This window comes from Marmota marmota, unplaced genomic scaffold (genome assembly GCF_001458135.2).
Source record: "Marmota marmota marmota unplaced genomic scaffold, marMar, whole genome shotgun sequence".
Taxonomy (NCBI): domain Eukaryota; kingdom Metazoa; phylum Chordata; class Mammalia; order Rodentia; family Sciuridae; genus Marmota; species Marmota marmota.
The window spans coordinates 25,028,970-25,055,139 of record NW_026000174.1 but is presented as its reverse complement, the minus strand read 5'-3'; the positions used below and the strand labels follow the sequence as shown (position 1 = coordinate 25,055,139).

The 26,170-nt window shown below is 45.1% G+C and overlaps 1 protein-coding gene across 1 annotated transcript in view; it reads left to right on the top strand.

The window, feature by feature from the left end:
- Positions 1-62: 62 nt before the first annotated feature.
- Dkk3 (dickkopf WNT signaling pathway inhibitor 3) overlaps positions 63-26,170 on the top strand; it is a 48,519-nt gene continuing 22,411 nt past the window's right edge. The window contains exons 1-3 of the mRNA XM_015477635.2: positions 63-329; positions 6,788-6,925; positions 9,355-9,438. Coding sequence (XP_015333121.1) covers positions 117-329; positions 6,788-6,925; positions 9,355-9,438 — 435 coding nt within the window. The 5' untranslated portion in view covers positions 63-116. The remainder of the gene's footprint in view (positions 330-6,787; positions 6,926-9,354; positions 9,439-26,170) is intronic.

Here is a 26,170-nt window from a genome sequence, read left to right as displayed (position 1 = left end):
AGAGGGGCTCCCAGGGAGGGCACGGCCGCGGGGCGGGGCTGGCTAGGGGGTGGTCCGCGTGCTCCTCTGACCACGTTCCGCGACACACAGGCGGCGGCGGCTGGCTCAGAGCAGAGATGCAGCGGCTCGGGGGCACCCTGCTATGCCTGCTACTTGCAGTGGCGGTCCCTACGGCCCCCGCACCCACTCCGACGGCGACTTCGGCTCCAATTGAGCCGGGCCCGGCTCTCAGCTACCCGCAGGAGGAAGCCACCCTCAACGAGATGTTCCGTGAGGTTGAGGAACTGATGGAGGACACGCAGCACAAACTGCGCAGCGCGGTGGAAGAGGTGGGTGCTCCCTGAGGGCGACGGACTGAGGACTCTTGAAGCTGCGGGGAGTGGGCTTAGAGGAGGCAGGGCTCTAAACGCGGGCCGCTGCGCTGATCAGGGACCTGGCGATAGGCGAAGAGGCTCCAAAGGGCCTGTAACAGACACCGAGCTGCATAGCGCGATCCTTACCTCCTCCCTGCTCTCTTGCTCTACCTTCCTGCCAGAACGTCTGGATCTGAGCCTGTCCAAGGAGTCTCCGCTAGACCCTACCTGGAGTAGCTGGGGTCACCACCTGACTGCAGGCTGCCTCCACCATGCCGCAGTTGTCTTAAAGTATGCAGTACGCCTTCCCCTTTTGGAGGCGATGCTTGCAGGGCCCCTGGTGTTTTTCAGCGCTGTGGTTTTGTAGCGAGGCTCAGGCAGTTTCAGGCAGCTCCAAGTTCTAGCTTGTCTGTTGGGCTTTGAGCTTGTGTCATCTTCCCAAGATACAGGTAGGATGGGTGTGTGGGGACAAAAACACAAAGGGCCCTGAGCTTTGCTGGCAGTCTGTCTGGCCTGTCTTGCTTCCTTTAATGTATTGTGGGGAAGAAAAGGTGGAAATTCCCAGTCCGAGCTTTGAAAATTATCAGAAGGTGATGGATAAGAATGGCAACCTCATCTCCACCAAAGAGGGCTTTGAAGTCAGTCCTGGGCTCAGGTCCTCCTCTACCATTCACTAGTAGGGTGACATTGGGCAGATCATTTAACAACTGAACCTCAGTTTTCTGTGAGGGTTAGATGTCATGATGTTAATGTGGGCATGTTGGCAAGTAATAGATATGTACTCTATAGCCATTATCACATACTAAACACCCTAGCAGAACTTTGCTTCTTGGCTTCTTCCTTTCCTAACCTTCCATATACAAACACAGGTGAATGGAATCTTGTTCTGTCCTCTATGGTGGGCCCCAAGCATGGAGAAGGCTGCCTGGACCCTCCTTCTTGATCCAGGTGTGGGGAGCTGTCCCTGGTGCCTGGGAAGGTAGGCATGGTCACATGGGCCCAGTTCTGGCTGTAACCTATCTTTGGAGAGGAGCCAGCCATCCCAATGAAGGAGTCAGTGAGAGACCAGATGTTCAGGCTGGTGGGTCAGGCTTCCCCACATCCCTGCTATCTCCAGTGTGCCAGCTCCCTTGGGCACAGTCTTAAATGCTGGCTCCTGTGCATCTACTGGACAGACCCAGATCCCAAGACCCAGGGTTTTCTGTGTCTTCAGATTATAAAACAATTATGACATTGAGAGGAGTCAGGTAAGCCAAAATAACTAATAATTCTACAACTCCAAATTAAACTGAGCTCATGATCCGTCTGGTTTCAGGGTGGGACATCTGCTTTTTTTTATCAAGGCTTTAAGGACTATCCCTCCTGCACACAGATTTCTGGTAATACTGACTAGGTCATTTCCATGTTTTTATTCAGTGGAAAAATGCCCATAATCATTGAATAAGTTTGCGGCATGGTTCTCTAATATTAACTCCTGATGAGGCCAATTTGCCTCTTTGATATCTTCATTGATTCAGAGCAGTGTGGGGGTCCAGAGGGACCTTAGTGCTGTGTCTTCTCCATGGGAGTCAACCACATGGGCTTTGCCAGGACTCCATCCTTTCTTCCTCCAGACATGGCTCTGCTTGAGTTGTACAGATTGGCAGGCTAAAATTTTCCACCAAAGGAGACATGACTGTCACATCTACTCCAGTCAGTGGTCATTTCCCGAAGAATGTCTTTGCAGGCTCTGAGGACAGGATGAGAGGTGGCAGGATTATGAAAGTAAGGACCAACCTCTCTGCATCCAGACCCAGCTCTGCTGCTTCTTAGTGGTGGGATCTAGGGTCTGAAATGGAGAAAATGCCCAACCTAGGCTAAAGGAAGAATTAAAAGAGATTTTAAGTGAAACAAATTATTTGATCATCTAAAATGAGGATAAATAAAATAGATCTAAAACAAGTCTCTTCCTCATGAGGCTTACTGTAAGAATTATGAAAGATTGTCATTTGACATCAAATAATGGGCATCATTATTGTTGTTCTAATAGCAGTAGTATGAGTAATAGCAAAATACTATCAGTGTCTGATAGATTCTCAGTAGAACCTATCTTAGAAATATATTTTAAAAGGTCTTGGATTGGAGTTGTAGCTCAGTGGTAGAGTGCTTGCCTAGCATGCTCGAGGCCCTGGGTTTTACCCCTAGCACTAAAAAAAAATAAAATAAAATAAAGAAAAATAAAGTATTAAAAATCAATCCTAAAATATTAAAAAATATTTTAAGGATGTACATCTTAATATCTTTAAAATATTTTTTAAATATTCAAAAATAAAATTGAACAATTCTCAAATACCTTTTGTTTTGTTTTGTTTTTCAATACTAGGGAATAAACCTAGAGCTTCATGCATGCTAGGCAAGCCTGTTACTATTCGACTATATCCCTAGCTCAGAAAATAATAAATCTTAAGTGGATTGTGGCTATTGGTTGTTTTTTGGTTTTGTTTTTTAAAGAAACTACCAGAAAGCTCCTTAAATCCCATGAACACAGGATATTTGTTATTTAGTTGTTCTCCCAGGGAAGAAACAGAAAGGACCTGGATTGGATGCATTAATTGTTTACATAGTTGCATCATGAGTCTGCTTTCAAGTAACTTCCTGGCGTTTTAAATAGTCCAGCTGCCTCTAGCTGTTGATGATTCTTAAGGGAAAACACAAAGTAGTTCTCCTTGTAGCATCATTATTTGGAGAAACAAGTCTTCTTATGGCTTCCATCTGGGAAGTTCCTATTTTCCTGTCTTACTGTATATATTACTAATATATGTATTTTAAGGATAAAACCACTCCCTGTCTCCTGCCCGCATGGCCACATCTGTAACTGGTATGTTTTCAAGTGTTCTTATTGCTTCACAGCCCAAGGGAGAGCCCCAATACCAAGCCTGGGGTTTTTTTTTTGTCCAGTTTTGCCTACTTATCTGACGCAGATTCAACCAACTGTAAATGCTAGTTTTTTAGTTTGGACACAATACCTTTATTTATTTTTATGTGGTGCTGAGGATCGAACCCAGTGCCTCACATGTGCAAGGCATGCGCTCTACCACTGAGCCACAACCCCAGTCCCTGTAAATGCCATTTTTAACAACACGCACATTCCTCCTCTATGAAACAACTATTGCTTCAGGCTTAGGTTTCTCTTACTAGTGGCAGTAATGGCTGTGGTTGAAATTTCCATTGTAAACTGTACTTTTCGTTCATGGTGCCATTAAATAACTGTTAGCTCAGTCTGTTGAAACAACCACTAGCTGAGAGGGAAGGTTTTATGAAAAGACTGTCAGCTCAGCCCACAGCAAACTCAAGATTTGGGAACTTGTCAATTATTTGCAAGCCAAGCTGTATGATTCAGATTCCAGTGGGAATCTAAAAAACATTGAAAAATTCCTTTCTCCTTCTGGGTATATCCTCTCTGGCATCTTAAGGCTCCTTCCCTTTTCAGCTATATCTTTTCCATCACTAAATATGCCAGAGTCTCTTGCTTAGGGGAGAAAAAAAGAGTTGTTTCTTGCCCATCCTATCTCCCTCCCTAGCTATCTCTCTTCTATTTCTTCTGCACTTTTTTGGGCAACTCTTCACACATATCATATCTACTGCCTGCTCCTCCCATTCCTGGCAGAGGAGTTTCTTCTGAAGCTGCTCACAGGCCAGTGTGACAAAAGCAGCTACATATTACATATTTGCCACATGAGAGCTACTGTACCAGTACTTAGATTTCATGATCCTTCCTAACTACATCTACTCAACAGAATAGGATCATCCTCATTTTACAGATATGGAAACTGAGGTTTGGAGAGATGTGGTGTCTTGCCCAATGTCACATGGCTACTTTGGAGAAGAGGTGAACTTGAATGTACCTTGTCCAGTTCAAGATCTCTGACATTACTGCTGCCTGACAATGCTGGAGACAACTACTTGCTTAGTCCTGTAGCCATCTCTCGGTGGCTTGGTCCTTCTAAACTTATTTGGATTCTTTACAAGCCCTTCTGCAGATAGAGCTCCCTTCTTCTAGATCTGATTCTAGCCAGTGCCCTGACTCTACTTTCTTCCTTTCCTGGTTTTTGTATTTTTTTCCCAACTAGTCTGGAACTTGCTGTAGCTCCCCATTGCCTGAAGCACAAGTTTTTAGGTGGGGGCAGCTGAAGAGGAAGGGACTCCTCCGAATCATCTTAGAAACTCATTGATATCTGGGGTCCCATCTCCAGAAATTACAATTTTTCAGGTCTGGGAAGGGACCCAGTTATGCATGTTTGTTTGCTTGTTTGTATTTTGATCTAAACTTTTCCACATTTTTAATTGGTGTATTATAGTTGTACAGGTATGCCTGTTTTTAAAAGCTTGGGGAATGGCTCCAATGTACCCATTTGGTTTAGAGCCAGGCCAGCATCCTGTGCCTTAATGCTGCTCCATGGATCTGCCTGTGGACCCCTCTTTACTTCATCAGCCACCACTTTCTCCTGTGCCCACTGTGCTGTCCAGCTGCCACAGCTTAGCCTGTGCTGTCTGCAGCACTTTCACACCTCTCCTGTCCAAATCCTACTCACTCTTTGAAACCAGTCCAATCACGCCTACTCCTCCTGGAAGCCTTGCTTCTCCTTCCTCTGGACCCCTGACTTGCTTGCAGAACCACACAAGAAAGGTTATAGTCATCATCAGATGAGACTCTCTTATCTTCCAGGAGGGCACATAATCTGGAGTCAAACAGACCTGAGTTCTAATTCAAGCTTTGCCACTTCCTAAGGATGGAATGACCTCTCTGAACCTCATTTTTTCTCCCTGCATCATGGGGTAAACAACACCACCCTCACAGGGTCCCTGGGAATGTTGACCTGTTCAGGGTATCTGGTGCCATGGCTCAGACATGGCCAATACCTCATACATGGAGGTGGTTATTATGACAATTGTTATAATGAAGCCAGCAATTGGAGTGTCAGACGTCTGTGTATCATCTCTGACATAGCAGGCACCCCAGGTTCTGCTCTGATTAGTTGAACTTTGGTTCCCAGCAGACTTCTTTGCGTGTCTAGTCCAGCTTTGCAAATCTGGTTAGGGGAGGTAGAAAAAGAGGGGTAGAAAAAGTGAGGGAAAAGACTACAGATTTTTATAATAGGAAAATATTTTTTGAGGATTAGTTTTAAAGAATAAAAATAGCCCAGATTCTTGGAGAGCAGTATTGGAAGGTTGCCCCCGTCCACCAGAAAGTCTCATTGTGACTGTCATTTGAAATTCCTGGAGGGAGTGTCTGATTGGTCCATGATGTGGCCTGCCTTTGGGCCCAGTCATCTGTGAATGGGTCACCTTGTCAACTGACCACTTGTCAGTCAGGGCTGGGGCAGGGTGATAAATCTGGAAGGGGAAGTTGAGTACAGGCATGTGTTAACTGTTATACCTGATAGAGATGTCATGGAGGCTCAGGAGACTGGAGGATTTGATGACATGACCTTGGAAATGTGATACCAGAGGACAACTAAATGTTCAAGAAGAGCCAGAGGGAGTCGTGGATCCTGGGGAATTAGTCAGCTCTCCCCCTGCAAGGCATCCTATGTGGATACTCAAGAGATGTGGGCCTGCCTGCAGGAGTTTCAGTACTATCTTATTTTGGGTCTCCATCACCACCATTACCACCACCACCAGCACTAGCAGACTCAACAAGGATTGGGAGCAAATAGCTTATTTGGGGGTGATCCCAGAAAACCACTATCAAGAAGTGGGAAAGTGAGTTGGAAAAAGAGAATGGCAGTAAAGGATATGCCCTTAGCAGATTACTGCTATGGGCATTTAGGGTTCAATCCCACTGAGTGACCTCAGAGAGAAACCTGATTCTATGTACCTTAGAATTGTCTTGCACAGAGAGAAGCTGGGGTATTTACCCCATAGCTTGTCCCTATTGCTGGGGTGTTAATTCCATAGCACTTGGGCCTGTGCAAACCAAACACACTTCTGTGACCAAAGAATGCCCTCGGGGAGAGAGAGAGTTGACTGTAAGCATGCCTAGGAACTGAACACAGGCAACTCCAGGTTAGGCCACCAGGATATGAGCAAGGCACCAACGGTATGATACAGGGGCCAAGACTGCTTAATGAAAGCATGCTCAAGTTCCAGCTCCACCCTTCCCTGGGAGTTTGGGGAATTTACCTAACCATCCTGGGCGTCAGTTTTTCCATTTGTAAAATGGGACAGTAACTCCCATCACCTAGGCTAATAGTGAGATTTGCGGGCTGTAGTACATGTAAGGCATTTGGTGCACTGTCTTATCCTAATGGGTAACTCAGTGGCCTGTCATTGTCATCATCCCTTGTGATTGCAGAAGAGGCAAAGAGGTGGTTCTTTTTTTCTAAAAAAAGATCTCCCATTTGTAACTGGAGAGAACAGAACAATTGTGCTCACTGAATTAATTGGTTCAATAGATGGAGGCAGAAGAGGCTGCTGCTAAGACATCATCAGAAGTGAACCTAGCGAGCCTACCTGCCAGCTATCACAATGAGACCAACACAGACACCAAGGTGGGAAACAACACCATCCATGTGCACCGAGAAATTCACAAGGTAAGGGTGGGCGTGGCCAGCACTGCTTCCTTCCTGTGGGCACCCAGTCCTGTTGGAGAACTACAGTCCTATTTACATACTTGAGACACAGCCAAGGATGCAAATGGGAATAGTAAAATGCAGATTAGAAACCAGAGGGAGTGTGAGTACTATTTAAAAGAAAGAGATAGGTATCAGGGACCTAAATTACTTTTGCATTTAAGCAATAGATTTCACACTAGGCTTCCTACCAGTTTAGAAGAAGGGTTTTTATCTCTTAGGTTTTTATGTATGTCTCAGGAGGCATAGAAATAGAGACCTGTTATGGTGAACAGATCCTCACTGTTTCCCTAGGAGGGGCTCAGATGTGATATCCCACCTTCAGAAGGGGAACCCTCTGCTGCCATGAGTTTAAACATCCATTCATTTACTGGTTATCCATTCAAACTTCTGCAGGGGATGATTTTTTTCCACTAAACACCTGCCTAAGTCTCTTGTTCTGATATCTTTCATGAGGAGCAAGCAAGTTCATTTCCCATCTGACCTGATGAAGAAAGCTTTGCAGATCTAGAGGAATGTAGAATTCACCTGCTCACAGAGCCAGAGGTCTCTAGGTTGATATGGACAGAACTTAGAAAACTATGTCTATGTTCTCCTGAAAAGGCTACCGGGCAGATATTCAGGGTCATTGTTGGAGGCTGTAGAGTTGACATTCTGTAGTGAATATCAAAGGGCCTGACCTCTAATCTTTTCTCAACTCCTACAGTTAAGGTTATAATGGGTCCCACAAAGAGTTTTGCATTTGTTCAAGTGTCCAGGTAATTTCACATAATGGAGTCAATGTTATTGCCTCGTCTATAAAATGGCTTTTGTGGGGCTCTTCTCCCACTGCCTAGAGATGGGCCCAGCTAGATAGATCACTTGTGGAGCATGATCCTCATGCAAATGAACGAGCCCCCCACTGGAACAGAATCCCTAGGTATTGCTCATGGAAGACTGGGTATCGTTTATTAAAGTGATTATTTCATTCTTGTCAAAACCAATATTAAGTCATTCTTCTGACAGTAGCCAACAGGTTCAGCTGTATCTTAAAATTGTTTCTTGTAGATCTCCAAATACCTGCACATTGAGTCCTCCCAGTAACTAGAGTGATTTTAAAAAATCAATTAACTTTATAAAAACCTCACAGCATTTATAAAACAAGGATATCAACAACTGCAGTATATAGTATTATGAGGGTCAGATGATCTAAAGTATATGAAAGTTTACTATACTGTAAAGTGACATGCAAAAGCAAGTTGTTCTTTTTATTATTGTTGTTATGCTACAGTGAAGTTGTGTTACCAGCACAGTGTAGTAGTAGTCCTCCAGTGGTGTCTGTGGAGCACCGTCCTGTGCAGTACTTCATGAAAGAGGAGCTGAATAGGGGTGACATATATTTGGAAAGCATTGTATATCCCTCAAATGAAAAAAAAATGCATGTTGGTATAATCAGGCTCTGAGAAGTCCCACAACCCATTTATAAAGGACTAGAATTTTTTTAAAATACGATATTATTTAATCAATCCTGCAAAAAAAAAGAGGCATGGATAAAGAAGACATCATCTCATTTCTGTGGACAAGAATTATTTAGGCAGAAATGTAGAAGCGTGGCAATAAAGACAAGGTCCTTAACTCCTCAGAACTGAAATTTGATCCCTCACTGCAAATTAGGCCAAGGGTTTCCGCTTTATCCTGGTGGCAGACTTCTGTCATATTAGAGCTGGCAGGGACATTAAAGATGATGTGGAAATGAGAAAACTGTGAATCAGAGAAAAGAAATGACTTGTTCCAGGCCACATACTAGATGGTTGTCAGCAAAGAACAGATCTGCCAGCTGTTAGGCCAACACAGTCCTTAGGGCCTTTGTTGGGGCAGGAAGGGCCTGGGTTCCACTTGGTGCTGGACTTTGGGGTGCCTGCACTTGGGCACAGAATCAGAGGCAGATGACAGGGGATAAGGAGAAAGTCCTCGTTTGGTTTAAACACTTTCTTGATGAACTGAATATGATTCTCAGTATCAGGAGCACGGCCAGACTTGCTTGCTTCTCACGAAAGATATTTGAATAGACACCCAGATTTGAAGTTTGTCAAAAAAAAAAAAAAAAAAAAGCCGACACTGAGTTTCAAGTGATGAGTGCCAAAAATGGTGAACATGCTGCTGTTTGGGGCACTGCTGAGGGTCTGGCATGCATCACCTCCTTCCTACCTCCTGGTGACCCACCCAGGCTGCTGTGAGCATCTCCTACCAGGCCCCAAGGGCAGGCTGCTGATGGAGCTCAGAAAGCAGCGGGGTAGGTAGCCTGGCCACTTTCCCTGTCGCTCCTGCTTCAGCAAATGAAATAAACAGACTGGAAGGATTCTCCTGGACTTCCTTCAGTTTCACATTCACTGTCCCCCTTTCTACTGTAGATAACCAACAACCAAACCGGACAGACGGTCTTTTCAGAGACAGTTATTACATCTGTGGGAGATGAAGAAGGCAAAAGGAGCCACGTAAGTCATCCTTTCCCCTCACCCCAGGGCACATGTGCCTGTGGTCAGCCTGCCCAAAGGGAGCCAACTCCTGGGCACCTCTCCTGCCTCATTTCTACCCAGATTCCTCAATTCCTGATTTCCTGGTCAGACCGTGCAGTCTGGTAATAGGCTAAGTCTCCATGCAGTTGGTGTCAGAAACAGCAGAGAAGCTAAACCCAGTGGTCATTTGCATCTCAGTGTTGAAAGGGGAACAAACAGGTACCAGGTATATTGATTGGGGACCCTGGTGACAGACCTGGTGCATCTAACAGTAAAACACCCAGAGCCTTTGGGATGGCTCAGGCCTGGTATAATCCCAGCCCTGGCCAGGCAGTTTGGGAGCAAAAGTGCATTAAGTGAAACCCAATGGCCTTCAGGGATAAATGTTGACCCCCCGGTGTGTTGCCTTTTACTTAGTCCAAAGGTGGAATGGATTTTGTAGAAACTCATAGTTCTAAATTTGAAAGGGGGAAGCTTTCACAAACCGGGGCCAAGGTCAGGGGATGAGCCACTGGTTTAACCTCCAGGCCAGTGGAGACTCAAGTGTACTTTGTCTTCTCAGAAATAGCAGGCTGTGATTTGGACATGGTCAACAGCAACATTGTGCCTCCTATATGAGACTTACCAGGACCATGGGGCTCTGTGCCCAGATGCCCTATGCACCCTTGGCTTTCTAAGGGCACCTGCTAGAGGCCCAGGTGTGCACGGGGATGCAAAAGGTACATCCCATACTCCCGCTCCAGCCCCCAAGGTTTTGCCCACCTCTCTTGGCCTTATTGCTGAAAGACAGCTAGTGAACTGGTAATAGTTCAGAAGGTGGGGTTGTCTTGGTTGGTAGTTGGAATTTTGTTTTTGTTTGATTTGGGGCATGGTGTTCAAATATCAGAGCTGACCTGTAGGCTGGGGGTCTGGGTAGCTGTATGAGGGTGGTGACCTGCCATTCAAGGCAGTGTGGTGGGCAGTGACTGGAACTATGCAGTGACCTGGCAATGGAGGTTGGAAGCATGCATTTATCATGTACAAGCCGGGGCACCTCAGTGACGTCGCCTTCAAGTGAGGTACAATTGCATCATCTCTTAGCCCTGAAAGCATAGAGGCCTATGAAACAAAGATGGATTTAACCAGGCTGGCAGGAAGAGAGGCCAGCTTTCGAAGAAGGGAAGAGAGAGAAGGAAGCAGAAGAAAAGCCAGGCAGCTGGCCTTCGGCTGTGATCAGGGCTCCTGCAAGGGAAGCTGTAGAGTACTCCTGATCTGAGTCTGGGGCTGGGCTTGACGAGCGGATAGAGAGCCTGCGCAGGGGAGTGGAAAGGGCTGGGCAAACCGAATTCACAGGACTGTGTGTTAGAAAAAAAGCCTTGGTTCTCAAGTTTTTAAAAAGTTCATACATATTACATGATGGTTCAGTTTTGCTCCAGGAAGTTTCCTAGAGCCCTGGGCAGCAGCCTGCCCATGAGCCCAGCTGCACCTGCCAGAGGCCCAGGTGTTTGTGGGGATGCAATAGGTACATCCCATACCCCCGCTCCAGCCCCCGAGTATCAGGTTTTGAGCCCTGTTTGGGGGAAATTGAGATTCTGGTAGTAGTGGGTTGGTAAGAGACAAGATCTCAAAGATGTCAAGAGCATTCTTGGGACAAGGGACAACTGTCTCCACTATTGTTCTGTGAACCATGACTCTGTGTGAGTTTCCCAGATGCATGTGACCTGGTGTGTTCATGTGAGGCCCTGTTTGGGCTTCAGCTGGGAGCCAGAATCTGCACACCTGCCCACTCAGTCCCATGTTCATCTGGTGATGGGGGACCCACACACGGCACCCCTGTGTGGTGCATAGTCCGAAACCCTCTGTACCACAGCCTGGGAATGCTGGATGGTGATGAATGATGAATTCAAGAAACCCAGAAGGCACAGACTCCTTGAGTTTTTCTTGATTTCTGCTCAAGCCCTGGGGCTGTGAGTTCAGGGAGTTTCTCTATGAGAATAAATGCCAGTTTGATGGTGCAGGAGGGAGACCTGAGAATCTGATGCTTCACCAGCCCGCATTTGGCAAGTCCCACAGGGCTGTAGAGAACAGACTGGAGACTTTTCAAGCCATTCATGAAGGGGTTAGCATGTGACGGAGATGGCGTGGGAATCTTCCTGCACAGCCTGGCTCATTGTGAGAGAGGCCTGTCCGGCTCCCAGTGTCCGGGGCATGCTCCCATTCACCCACCTTTCCATTTCTGGGGTCACTGCTATCCTAACACAATTGAGCTGAGACTCGAGTGCTGTCTTTATGGAGACGTGGAGCTTCTTTTACTGAGCAGGAAGCTGTGAAGACCAGGCTGCCTTCAAAGAATTGCAGAGGGTCATGCACTGTCACTGCTGTCCTGTTCCTCATATTTGCAGGTTAATGATTTTTACAGTTGGTTCCGAATTACCCTTCACACTGCAGAAAGTGTCTCTTAAAGGGGAAAGCGAAGTTTGCCATTCCAAAGCACAAAAATCAAATGCAGTTCAAACCTTAAAATCCTATAAACAGGGGCTCAGTTTTTAGGATTTAAAATTCCCAGATGAATTTGATTAAAAATAACCACCTAGCACCCCATATTTTCCTCACTTTAAATGCCGGTATGTGTATTAATATGTATAGTAACCCGAGGAGGCTCATGGAAAGTTACAGACAGTAATACTATATGCCTGTCTAGAAATTTCCCACGGTCTGGGCAAGGTGCTGGTCTGTTTTTACATTCAAATGGGAGGGGGAAAGGCCACCGAAGCTTGTTATTTCACCTGGGTGCATCTGCAATGGTGATGTGGTGTGACATCCTTTTGGGGGGGCTTTTGTGCTGAGCTTTCAGCTGGGTCCCTTTCACGGGCCATTGGAGAGGCTGACCAGTGTTGTGCTACTGTTGTTCAGGGGATTAGGAGGAAAGTGGAGTGTTAGAAGCTAGAGTGTGGACAAGCCTTTATGCATGAATAGGAAGCTTTTATTTACAAAGGAGCCCAGCCCAATTAAGCCAAGAAATCATTTAGAAAGGATGCGCCCTCTAATGAAAATGCAGTTCACAGTGACATTTTGCATTTGTTGCCCTTCTGGGTTCTCCTTCTAAGGTGCTGTAACAGACTGGGTTATTCTTCCACTCGAACATCCCTAGTTTGAAGCTCCATCCTGGTTTGCTCAGGTACAACCAACTCCAAGATACTGGTCATTGCCTCTGAGGCACACAGAGGGGACAGATTTCATTACCAAAAACATCTAAGCTGTATAAGTTTGAATGACCCAGCAACTTCCCTGTTCCAGAGAGTGACCAGCACTGAGGCTGCCTTTTGACTGGAGACGGACTGTGAACAGTGCCTTGGAATTCTCTGCAAGTGTGAAGCCAGTACCTTCCCTGTTAGGAGAATCCTTGGCTTGCTATTTCTGTTGGCACCTGGGGGAAGTGGGATGTGAAACTGGGAGAACTTTTGGAAGGTTTTGTGTCTGTTTGCTTCCCGTGGGGCAGTAAGTATCCCGGCCCCTGGGGACAGAGAGACCAAGTCCCAACCAAGAACCTCTTTCCCCCTCAGTCCCTAGGTTCTTCCCTCACCCCAACTTGTTCATTCGTCACAGAGGGAAGGCAGGCAGGTGCTGGCTTTCTTTCTTCCCTATGCCCCATTTCTGACCTTGCAGTCTATCAAGTTAATGAATGTCAGGGGGACTATGGTGTCCAGTCACCGGAGGTCATGTTAACAGAATTGCACCAGGGGTGGGTGCAGACCCTCTAGGGAGACTGAGTTAGTTCCCAGAGAGGCTGCTTCCTGGGGAGTCCTGATGGACCCAGGAGAGCTGGATAGAGTCCCAGGACATGCAGCTCTTCTCTTCCTGTCAGTCTTGAGGCGGGATGGAGAAGTCTGAAGAAGGAGTGAGCAGACCCGCCTTGGCCCTGTGAGCTGTGCCCTCAGCACCTCCATTTATTCATCAGTCAGATGGACTCATCAGCTCCCTTTCATAAGACCCAGCGTGGATCCAAATGTGTGTGACAAGATATACAAAAGCTCTTTGTGTGAGCCTCGTTATTATCAAAAAGTAATTAAAACTGGGCTCTAATTGGCTTCTTCCCTAGTTCCCACCAACTTCCTGCTAAAGAATGGAATTAGGCTGGACGTTGAGGCCGTGTGTGAGCTTCCATTTACCTCTTTCCTCTGCTGCATTAGCCTTGGGCTCATTTCATTCTGCAGCACCCAGCCTCACCCTCTGAGTAGGTGCTTTGCAGGAGCTACATGCTCCTGGCCACAGGGTTGACACGTCCTGCCACTGTTCCTCTGTGCCCAAGATGTTCACAGGGAGCGGCTGGGAGGGATCCGGATGGAAGGAAGGAAGCCCCGTGTGAAGGACAAGAAGAGGTTCTGTTGGTGCTGAGCTGACAGGTTCTAGGTTGAGGTCCTGGCTTGGCAGGGTACGTGCCAGTTTCTGTAGGAGAAAACAGACCTTCAATTTTCCCCTATATCAATCTTTCTTTCTTGACCTATTTCTTAATCATTTCCCTTTGTTTCCACGTGTTTATTGTCAAGGTTAGTATACCTGTCGTTCTAAGGGTGGTGGTGAGTCTCATGTGAATGTCCAGTTTCCATGTCCTAGAATCACACAAAGAATGTGGATAGGTCCCAGGCGAGTGAGGAACTGAAGCTCCAACCTTTGGTTTTTGTATCCTGATGAAAGAAAAATATAAAGGCAGACATGTAAAACCAAACAAGAGAATTTTATTATAAGTGAAAGTAAGGCTCGAGTAAAGAACCCTCTTAAGAGAGAGTGGGTCATCTCTGAGCAGAGAATGACAAAGGAAACGTAATGTTACTTCCAAATTTATTACTGTTTGATGTTTGCCAGGAGAACTGGGGTCCACCTTTTGTACTCTTCACCAATAAGATGTTTAACTCACATTGGGTGGGGGAATTTTGCGTTGACTTTCTGGAGAGGTGATCCTCTCCAGAACTGTCATGGTAGCCATGCATGCTTCATCTTCAAGTCAATCATGTGTTAATGTGGGTGCCAGGGTCAATTACTGGGCGGACTTCATCTTAGTGCACCTATGTTATTAATGATATTTCCCTCCTAAAACACATTAAGAAACCTATAGCCATAAATCTTAATTTTACCATGACCCCAACAGATCCTGTCAGGAGTTAGCCCCTTCGATCTTTATTTCCTGACCTATTTTTTAACCATTTCCCTTTTTTTCCACGTTTATTCTCAGGGTTAGTATACCTGTTGCTCTACAAGTAACTTGATGGTTCATTAGAAGCAGTTCGAAGAAATCCTGTGACCCTGCTTTATTATTGATTAGCATTCCATTGCTCATTACTAACTATAACCTAACAGGTACACTTAGGGTTCTAGATTCATATTTTGAGTTGTCTTTGTGATTTCTAGCCAAACGGCCCTTGTGCCCTAATCAAAAAGAAAAAAAATTGGGGGGAAAAATTGAAGGATGAGGTATCATTCTGAGAAATGGATCAATAATATTCAGTTAAAGTTAATGTAAGCAAGCTATTTTTGTGGGGTAGGGTATCTTTTTTGAGTTATAATCTCAGATATTAAGTTGTATACTCCTCAATTTAAATATCCTTCAGAAAGAAATTCATTAAATATAAGTGATTCTACATCCAAAATCTAAACACTATAGAGTAAAAAATTAAGTTTCAAATAAATTGGTATAAAAGGACATCTTTAACAAAATGTTAAGTAAAAAAGAACAGTATACAGGTAACAAAATATACACATGAGGTTTAAAAATATATCATTTTAAAAGAAGAAAATATGCATAAAAAAGCTTGCTAAAATATATACTAAATCATGACTAGTAGGAATTTCTGGAGGAACTTACATTTGCAGAGACTTTTCCTTTATGGATTTCTGTAATTTAAATATATTTTTTAAAGATCTTGTAAATTATTTTCAAGTTTGGTCTAAACACACACACATACACACACACACACATATTACCGATTTAGCAAGTATTTTCATTGTGTAAATTCTAGGGATTGTATTGCTGCATGTCAAAGGGGAGCCTATCTCAGATTTTGAGAGACTATCCCAAATTTTCCAGCAGAAGATTTCTTGCTCTAGGTTTTTACTCAGTGCAACAATTTTGGAGGCTTATTTCCCCAGCCTCACCCGCAGTGGAACTGTAATGGTGATCACCTGTGAGTCCAGGAGCAAAGGAGAACCTCTTTGGGCTCATGTTTTTTTACTGTGAGTCGGTCTAGGGGGCCGGCTGTTTGGAAGTTGCATATTGTAGCCAATACAGAGGTCTCTTCAAGCTGACCTTATTTTCTTTATCCTCATGATAATACCATACGAAAGGAACTTGTGTTAACCCCATTTGACATGCTATAAGGCATAGAGCAGGGAGAAAAGTCAGTTCTGCACTCCAGACTGTTCCCAAGACCAAATACCACCTACCCTAATATGGGGCAGATCAGGGATGTGGGAGATCCCAGCAAGAAGTAGCCAAGTGCCCAGGGTCTTTGGGAGCTGAGTCACATAGGGGAGTAAGTGACAGTGACTTGCCTGGCGACTGCCTCCATCCCTGTAAATACAAATAAGGCAGGCACTTCCTCCTTCCACCTTCCCCTATCTCCACAGACTCCCCCAAAAGAGATATTTAGATACCTCTGGCAGGAGCAGCCCTTCAGTGATGTACTTAAGGACCAGGCATAGGCAGATCCGATTCAAAGGGCACCCTTGTTGCTTATCAGTTTGTATGGTTTTGGCTAAGCTCTTTAACGCTCTATGCTTTAGATTCCCTGCATGTCAAATGGAGTTAACACAAGTTCCTTTCATATGGTATTATTATGAGGATAAAATAAAATAATCCAGATTCATACCACTGTACAGTGCCTGGAATGCAAAATGTGAGCTGTTTGTAATCATATTGTTTGATTACCCCCAGTCCATGCCTATCAAAAGTCCCAGCATTAACTCACACGTTTGCATGTTCTTTTGAGTTCTATTCTGTTTCTTGGAGGTAAGTATAAAAGATAGTCTCTAACATCAAAAGGTACGTGGCTAGTGGTGGGCCAACAAAACCACAAACAGATCATTACAATATGGATGTGTAATTTCTAAGGCAGAGGTTGTATAGGGCCTGGTGGGAACATGGCACTAGAGCCAGGCCAGGAATTCAGGGAATATGTTGATGGGAGGCCATTCTTCATGGGTTGCTCATGTTTCTGCCCATTCTGTAAGCAGAGGTGCTAACTGCCCTTTCATTTCATACTCTTTCTTCAAAGTGTGCTTGCAGTCCATTATAAAAAGTTTGGGTTGGCTAAGCTTCACACCTAAAAAGGTGTGATGCAAACCTGCTACTTTTGCAACATCTATTTGGGCTTCTGTGTGCATGTGTGGGTCTTGGGGAGCTAGGGGAACTGACACAGATGTGAAGTGCATGCTGCTTCAATAAAGTCCTTTGTCTCTGACCCAGGAGGCTCATGTCTTCTGCAGATTCACTTGTCACCTTGCAAATTAATGGAATCTCAGATCCTTTGCACTCTCGACAGGCTTTCTGGAAGAGGCGGCAGTTGAGCTGTCTTTTGAATGTGTCTAGGAATTCTCAGCAGTTGTGGGAGGAAGGGCATTCCCTGCAGAAACATTCTTCACTTAAATCAAGGAGGCATGCAGAAATCAGAATGCTGTTTGAGCCAGAGTTGGAGATATGCCTGGAGAGCAATAGCTGAAGCTGTGGAGGGGTTAGGAATTGGATCTCCAAGGGCTTTGAGAGCCAAACCAAGGTGTAAGGAGTACCCGCTGAGTTAGGAATCTGTCCTGCATCTGCAGTGCTTGACTGCACAGTGTCATGAGACACCATGCAAGCCCCAGAGGAAAGAGCCAGGAAGATGTGGTTTGGATGAAGGAGATGTTGCTGGGGATGGGGTTTTGCTTAATCCTGCTGAAGCTTGAGGCCTTCGTCTTCTTTTTTTTTTTTTTTTTTTTTTTTTAATTTTTTATTGTTGGCTGTTCAAAACATTACATAATTCTTGATATATCATATTTCACACTTTGATTCAAGTGGGTTATGAGCTCCCATTTTTACCCCAAATACAGATTGCAGAATCACATCAGTTACACATCCATTGATTTACATATTGCCATACTAGTGTCTATTGTGTTCTGCTGCCTTTCCTATCCTCTACTATCCCCCCTCCCCTTCCCTCCCCTCGCCTCTTCTCTCTCTGCCCCCTCTACTGACATTCATTTGTCCCCCTTGTATTATTTTTCCCTTTCCCCTCACTTCCTCTTGTATCTACTTTTGTATAACTCTGAGGGTCTCCTTCCATTTCCATGCAATTTCCCTTCTCTCTCCCTTTCCCTCCCATCTCTCATCCCTATTTAATGTTAATCTTCTTCTCATGCTCTTCCACCCTACTCTGTTCTTAGTTACTCTCCTTATATCAAAGAAGACATTTGGCATTTGTTTTTTAGGGATTGGCTAGCTTCACTTAGCATAATCTGCTCTAATGCCATCCACTTCCCTGTAAATTCTATGATTTTGTCACTTTTTAATGCAGAGTAATACTCCATTGTGTATAAATGCCACATTTTTTTTATCCATTCATCTATTGAAGGGCATCTAGGTTGGTTCCACAGTCTTGCTATTGTGAATTGTGCTGCTATGAACATCGATGTAGCAGTGTCCCTGGAGCATGCTCTTTTTAGGTCTTTAGAGAATAGACCGAGAAGGGGAATAGCTGGGTCAAATGGTGGCTCCATTCCCAGCTTTCCAAGAAATCTCCATACTGCTTTCCAAATTGGCTGCACCAATTTGCAGTCCCACCAGCAATGTACAAGTGTACCCTTTTCCCCACATCCTCGCCAGCACTTGTTGTTGTTTGACTTCATAATGGCTGCCAATCTAACTGGAGTGAGATGGTATCTTAGGGTGGTTTTGATTTGCATTTCTCTGACTGCTAGAGATGGTGAGCATTTTTTCATGTACTTGTTGATTGATTGTATGTCCTCCTCTGAGAAGTGTCTGTTCAGGTCCTTGGCCCATTTGTTGATTGGGTTGTTTGTTCTCTTATTGTCTAATTTTTTGAGTTCTTTGTATACTCTGGATATTAGGGCTCTATCTGAAGTGTGAGGAGTAAAGATTTGTTCCCAGGATGTGAGGCCTTCGTCTTCTTTGGGCTGCAAAGCCTGTGCCCTCCAAAAGCCTGGCTTCAGGACTGGAAATCTGGAAACCTTTACTTTGAAATGGGGCACTTTGCTTTTGTTTGTTGCCAATGGACAGGCCACATAAGTGACAGTGATTGGACCTGAAATCTCATTAGGATGATGGTGGCAGCTGCAGAGCCAGCAGATTTCTGTTGCCGGTGACTAGTCTGAGCATGGCAGCTCCTCTGAGCAGGCATGAGGGTGTCCACTATCAGGACCTGAGAATTTTTGCAGACCAGTCTGGACAGCACTCATTAAGGGTCCTTTACATCTTAGCTGTCAAACAGGTGAATCCCTGTCCTTCCTTCCCCTTGGCCTCATTCTGAAAACCTCGTGAATTCATTTTGTTTAGTTTAAAGTAACAACCAGGGTTGCAACATTCCCCCCAGTATTCCATTGTTTAGTCACCATGATTCAGAATCTGACCAGATGAACCAGTCCCTCTCCAAAATCACCCGTTGCTCGTTTCCAGGGTAAATCCTGATAACAGTTTACACCAGCTCCTAGTTCTGTGATGTGATCAAGTCCTCAATAATGATTAATGACCATAAAGACTATTACCATAGTAATAGATAATAGTTAAAGTAAAAGCTGCTCTTCCTGGGGCCCCTGCCTCTGTGCTAACTCTGTACTTATTAAACAACAGCTATATTCTACCTTCTGTCTCTGTGACGCAGGTTCCTCCAGGAGCCTCCTACTGGTGGAGTCACACCTTTTTGTGACTGGCGCATTTCACTTAACAGGGTGTCATCCAGGTTCATCCACGGTGTAGTAGTAGGTCAAAGTCTTGTTCCTTTTTCAGGCTGAATAACAGTACTCCATTTTATATATACACCATGCTTTGTCCGTTTATCAGTTAGTATTCACTTGGGCTGTCCCATCACCGAGGCCACTGCGAACAGTGCTGCCATGGGAGTACAAACACCTCTTCCCAACGCTGCTTCCAGTTCTTTGGGGTGCCTCCCAGAAGTGGCATTTCGGGATCACGTGGCAGCCTACTTTGATTTGGTTGAGAAACCACCATACCGTTTCCCACTTTGGCTGTGTTATCTTAGACTCCTGTACAATGTGGACCTCTCAGTTTTCATGGCTCAAGGGGGCACAAGGCCTAATGTGAGCGGAAGGATTGTCTAAAACTTCCTGGTCTCTGCTGCCCTTGGATAAAGCAATGCTTCCCCTAGTCCAGTGGTCACCAGCAGCGTAGCAGCCTGTCTCAGGGGTGTCCTTAAGGCCTGGCTGAGACCTCAGACCTGAGGTTCTCTGGCCCACGCTCCAGGCCTCTTGTCAGTGTGGTAAAATTCAGGCCTGGGCTTTTGCAGGATCAGGCTGCAACTCAGGGAATCCCTCTGGTATCCAAAGACCTGCTCTTCAGGCCATTTAGGAATTGGAGCCGCCTTCACACCCTCCACTATGAGACTGCTTCACCACACCCATGGCCTCCTACAAGAATTCCCAAGGCTTCAGGGCTTCCTGCTTTCCTTCCAGGGATTTGACGCTGGGGGGTGGTGGCGCTCAGCTGGGGCCTCAGGCCCCCACTGAGAGGTCTTGTGGTCCTGATGGTGTTTGGATTCACCAGCAGGAGGGAGGGATTCCTGGGAGGTGGACTGGAGACAGTGCCAGCAGAGGCCTGGGTCATGCCTTGTTCTCTAGGGCAAGACACCAGGGCAGTGGAAGGGAACTGGGTCAGGATGGGGGTCGGGGATGCCGAGGACAGACTGAATGCTCTCAGGGAATTCAGTCATGCCCCAAATCTGACAAGCTGAGCTGTTCTCCCAGATCAGGCAGAAAATGTCTATCCCAGTCACATCCCCAGCAGACTAAAGGGACAATGATGGATGGAGACTGAGTCATTTAAATGTTTGTCCAGATCTCGTTGCTCTGTCTAGACCTACTGTCCCATTTTTCACCTCCACCTCCTGGAGGAGAGAGAATGAATGAGACATCTGGGTATGTTTCAGAGGAGCACAGCTCAGTGGGATTTGAGATTCAAACTGCCACAGGTTACAATCTTCTGTGGACGCTTCCCTCACCTCCCTGAGCACTGGATTCTACTGTGAGAGGAGGAGAACCATGCTGTGTTTTATTTGTACTTATTATAGCACTGGGGATGGAACCCAGGGCCTCCTGCATGCTACTCCTAAGCTACGCCCCAGGCCAAGAAGGGTATGATAGAAGGAGGCAATGTCTCCAAAGTATCTGGCAGTTAAGAATGCTAAATTAAGTGTAAGTTCTCCTTACTGACTTTATTTCCTGTACCCCCTGGGGTAAGAAGTAGTAGTTTACTAATCTGAGTGCAATAAATTATTAAAAATGTTTATTTTCTTGCCAAGGTTTTGTTGCTTCGACCACAGTAACTGAGAAAGTTTCTGAAAGGTGACACAGTTGTCAGGGTGACCCAAACAGATGAAGAAGCTCTTGTATGTGAAGACAGGCCTATGCTAAAGATAAATTAGTATTTACTGGGTCAGGCAGTTATAAATGGCAGAATTCAAGGTTCTATTGAGCTTCCCTAGACCAGGAATGGAACCGAGAGGCGTACATACCACCATCCCCCCATCTCCACACCTGTGGTAGACATTACTAATCAACTGCAGAGTTCTTTCTTTGTGAGCCCAGGCAGAGCCTCAGCACTTGAGGCAACACAATGCTACAAGCCACTGACAATCAACTGGAAAAAGGCTGTACTTGAACATTTCCCACCCTGTGTTTACAGATGAGAAAACAGAGATGAGTGGGAGGTATCTCCAAATCATGCAGCAATCAGAGCTAGAGCCTTAGGTTTCAATACTCATGGACCTGGAGTCTCCTGCTGGAGGAAGCAGGGTTCAGGTGCCTCTGTTTTGTCATAGCTCTGAGGATCAGCAGCAGGAAGGTGGGCTGCCTAGTATGAAGAAGATATCGAAGAGTGATGGGGAAAGGTCTTGTCAAGCCTGGGGGCTGAGGGGCATCATAAGTTCCTAACGAGGTGACAAGATAATTTTCTAGAAGATTGTGAGCTCTAGAAAGGCAGGGACTTCATCCATCCAGTGTGACCTCTGTATCTCTGTTCGGCATGGGACAGGTGCCCAGTTGCTGAATAAATACATTTAAAAGTAGAAAGCTGTGTGACCCAGGGGTGAGTTGGAAAATATAAACAGAAGTAAAAATTCTTGAGCTGCAAATACATAAATGAGTTTTATTTGTTTGAAAGAAAGATTGTCCTCTCCCGAATGAAAGTTTCTCTTGCCTGCATCTACATTCCTGATCACCCACCATGTGTTGGGCCATGTACTAGGTATTTTTTTGTGTTTTATTCTCTATTCTTATAACACTCCAAAGTTGGAATTATTTTTATTGGTGAATACAATGGAGTTTGGAGAAGTTAAAAATAACAAAAGTCATGGTTAAGTGGTAGCACTAGAGAATGAACCCAGATATAAAATTTGATTATTTCAATAAAAGAATATATTTCTGATGGAAAAAGTCATGGGAGTTTGCCATCATAATTTTGGTGGTTCTGAAGAGTTTTCACTAGTGTTCTACTACCTGTTGATGGTTTGTGGCATTTATACCAAGTGCCATTGAACAATACTCATACCCCATTCCTAAAACGGGAAACCAGAGTCACAAAAGGACAGCTTGTGGCTGTGCACACAGGGTCTTCCCCCAAGGGATGGTAGAGCCCCTTGGGATCCTGGGAGGGAGCATCAGAGGAGAGTGGTTAGGAGACTGTGGAATCTCTCACCCCTTCTCTGTCATTCTTGCCATGACAGGGCATCAGACTTGCTGCTGCTATGGAGGAACATTCTCAACCATGGCCAAGGGGCGCTATGAGTGGGTGGCATGTGCCTGCGTCTGAGGCATTGGCCACTGACATTTTGATGATGTGATGTGGAAAATATAGCCAAAGAGAGAACCACAGGGATTTTCCATCGTCTCATAGTTCTGGGCCTCTCAGAAGAGAAAGCTAATCCAAGAGGCAGGGAGGGTAGCTATTAGGATGGAAGAACATGCAGGATCAAAGATGGGTGAGGGCCTGCACCCAGGCCAGGGGTCCTGGAGGTTAAGGTGTGCAGAGGCCAGCAGATACCATCCTTCCCAAGCTTGTGAAGCAGTAGGACTTAGGGTCAGCCCCGTGTGCACTTGTCCCAGACTATCAGTCTGTGCCTTCTCCACTGCTTTTGGTCCAGTCAGTCCCAAGTATGTCTCTGGGGACCTCCTTCCCCAGGGCAAACACACCTACGCATCCTGTAGCAGAAAGGCCAAATCGAAGGCAAGAGTTCAGGCTCAGTCTGCCCTGGGCAGAGTTCCTCCTGCCCCAGCTTTGAGAGCTGATACCCACTGCCCCTGCTGTGTGCCAGGCACTGTGTGACTGTGTCATATATGCTGTTTTCCTTCTAAGCCACCAAGGATGGGTTAAGACAACCCTGCTGTAAAGAATAGGAGCACAGTGACTTGGAGGTCCCACAGTTAGGAAGTGACAGAGTGGAATTTGAAAGTAAGCCTGTCTTACCCCAAGGCCTGGACTCCTCCTAGTGCACAATAGTGCCTTCCAAAAGGGCCAGATGGATCGGGCAGGACAACTGTTGGATGCCTGGCACCTGCCCTATATAGGCAGACTATCAGCCTTCATCTTTCTAGCAACAGGACTGCTTAGGGTTTATCACTCCCATTTTACAATGAGGAAACTGTGGCCTAATGGGGTCTGTGGTTGCCTCCAGGGAGAACCCAGGGAGGAAGCTGATCCCAGAAGCTCACTGGAAGGGGAGAAGCCCTAGACCCTTGGAGAGTGGGGACAGCTAGGATGGTATGGCTGGATTCCTTGGTCCTGGCTGCAATCCACGAGCCCCAGTGGGCAGCTCTGGGACCTCTATGAAGGAGAGTGGCTCCAGCATCTTGGGCAGGAACCCTGTGTGGCTTAGACCATCTGCATGCGGCCTTCCTCTTGCAGCCAAAGCTCCCCATGTTCTCTGCCAGCCCATGAAGCTGAAGCAAAGTATAAAGTAGCCACTTAGGCGCAAATGAGGCCAAAGCACATATTTATCCACCAATGAAATACATCAAGGCTTTTTCCAGGCCCATTAACATAAATGGCTCAACTTAAAAAGTCTAAAAAGTCTCCTTTTTTTTATCCAAACCATGGAAGAACTTTATGGGTAGATTTAGGGAAAAGGAAGAATAATGGCTAAAAGCAGGAAAGAGGCCTGAGGCGTTTGGAAGCTCATGAGAGGCCCAGGGCCTATGCCAGGCTGCTCCCCTCCCTGTGGCCCTGCCAGCGGGCTGGGGCATTGACTTTTCTTCTATATAGAGGGAAACAACTTTGGTTTTGTCTTCTGTTGATTTAAATTTTTTTCATTTTTAACTATTTTTTTTAACACTGTACAGTTTTATTTAGAACTTAGTGTATAAGTGAGCACAAAATAAGCACCTGTGATATGTAGGCTCTGTGTTCAGAAGACACTGGTTCTCCGGAGATGAAGTAGATGTTGTTCTGTTTTTGTGAAGTCAGCTATGGGGCGGGCGGGTGGAGCAGATAAGTCAGACATGTTCAAAGTCAAATGATACAGAGGTGTGAGCTTAGTGGCTATTCTGGTTGACTTGAAGTGGGAATAAGAAATACAAACACTGAAGGATCTCAATGTGAAAATATGGAAAGAGAGAGGAGACTGAGGAAAGAAAACAAGGAGTAGAAATTAGAGATGGGAATAAACACAGAAGAGAGAGAAGTCTGGGGATCTTAAGAGACGCTTCCTGAATCCTGAAGCAGGGCATGATTAACAGGTAAAAACTTGAGAAGACGTCCACTACTGTGAGACCTGAGGGGTGCCTTGAGGTACACTCAGGTGATCTTTTTTTCCCCACATTTTTTATTGGTGCTTCATAGTTGTGCATATTGTCGGGGCTTGTTGTCACCTATTTGTACAGGCACACAGTATAACCATGTCATTTGGCCATATCAGTCCCCACGCTCCCTTCTCCCTCCCTACTTCCCACCCCTTGGTCCCTTTCCTCTACTGATCTACCTTTGATTTTGGGGGGATCCAACCCCACCTTTGTTTTCTCTTTTTCCTCTCTAACTTCCACATAGGAGAGAAAAAAAAATAGGACCCTTAACCTTCTGAGTTTGACATATTTTGCTTAATATGATGGTTAATTTAATCCATCTTCCTACAAATGCCATTAATTTCATTTTCTTTATGGATGAACAAATTTCTGTTGTGTATATATAACACATTTTCTTTATCCCCTCATCCGCTGATGGGCACCCAGGCTGGGTACCATAGTTTGGCCGTGTGATTGCACTGCTGTAAACATGGGCAGGCAAGTTTCACTGTAGTCAGGTGGCTTTAATTCTTCTGTACGAATACAGAGAAGTGGTATAGCTGGGTCATAGAGTGGTTCTATGCCTGGTCTTTTAGGAACCTCCATAATGTTTTCTATAGTGGTTACACTAATTTACAGTCCCACCAAGAGTGTAAAAGTGTTCCTTTTTCTCCACATCCACTCCAGCACTTATTATTATAATATTTGTATTCTTGGCAATTGCCATTCTGACTGGTGTGAGATGAAATCTCAGTGTATTGCATTTCCCTAATTGCTAATAATGTTGAATACATTTTCATGTATTTGTTGGCCCTTTGTATTTCTTCTTTTGAGGAGTGTCTGTTTAGTTTATTTACCTGTTTATTAACTGGGTTATTTGCTTTTTTTGGTGTAAAGTTTTTTTGAGCGTTTTATATATTCTATGTATTGATTCTCTGTCAGAACAGTAGCTAGCAAAGATTTTCTCCCATTCTGTGGATTCTGTCTTCACATTCTTAATTGTTTCCTATGCTGCACAGAGCTTTTTAATTTGATGCTGTCCCATTTATTAACTCTTGGCATTATTCCCTGAGCTTTAGGAGTTCTGTTGAGAAAGTTGTTGCTTGTATCTAAAAGCTAGAGTGTTGAAGTTGCATACTTTCCTGGTCTAATTCCGAAGTCTTTGATCCATTTTAAATTGATTTTTGTGCAGGGTGAGAGATAAGGGTCTAGTTTCATTCTTCTGCATATGAATAACCAGTTGCCCAGCACCATTTGTTTTAAAAGAATGTCTTTTCTCCAATATGCATTTTTGGCACCTTGTCAAGATCAGATGACTGTATTATTTGTGTGGGTTTGTCTCAGTATCTTCTACTCTGTACCATTGGTCCATGTGTCTGTTTTAATGTCAGTACCATGCAGTTTTTGTCACTGTAGCTCTGTAGTATACTTTGAAGTCAGGTATTATGATGCCTCCAACATTGCTATTTTGGCTTGAAATTGCTTTCATTATTCTGGGCCTTTTATTATTCCATATGAATTTTAGGACTTATTTTTCTAGTTCTGTGAAGAATGTCATTGGTATTTTGATGCGGATTGCATTGAACCTGTTTATTGCTTTTGGTGATAGGGCCATTTTAACAATATTAATTCTGCTTATCCATGAACATGGGAGGTCTTTCCATCTTCTGAGGTCTTCTTCAACTTCTTTCTTCCATGTGCTATAGTTTTCATTGTAGAGGCCTCTCACCTCCTTGGTTAG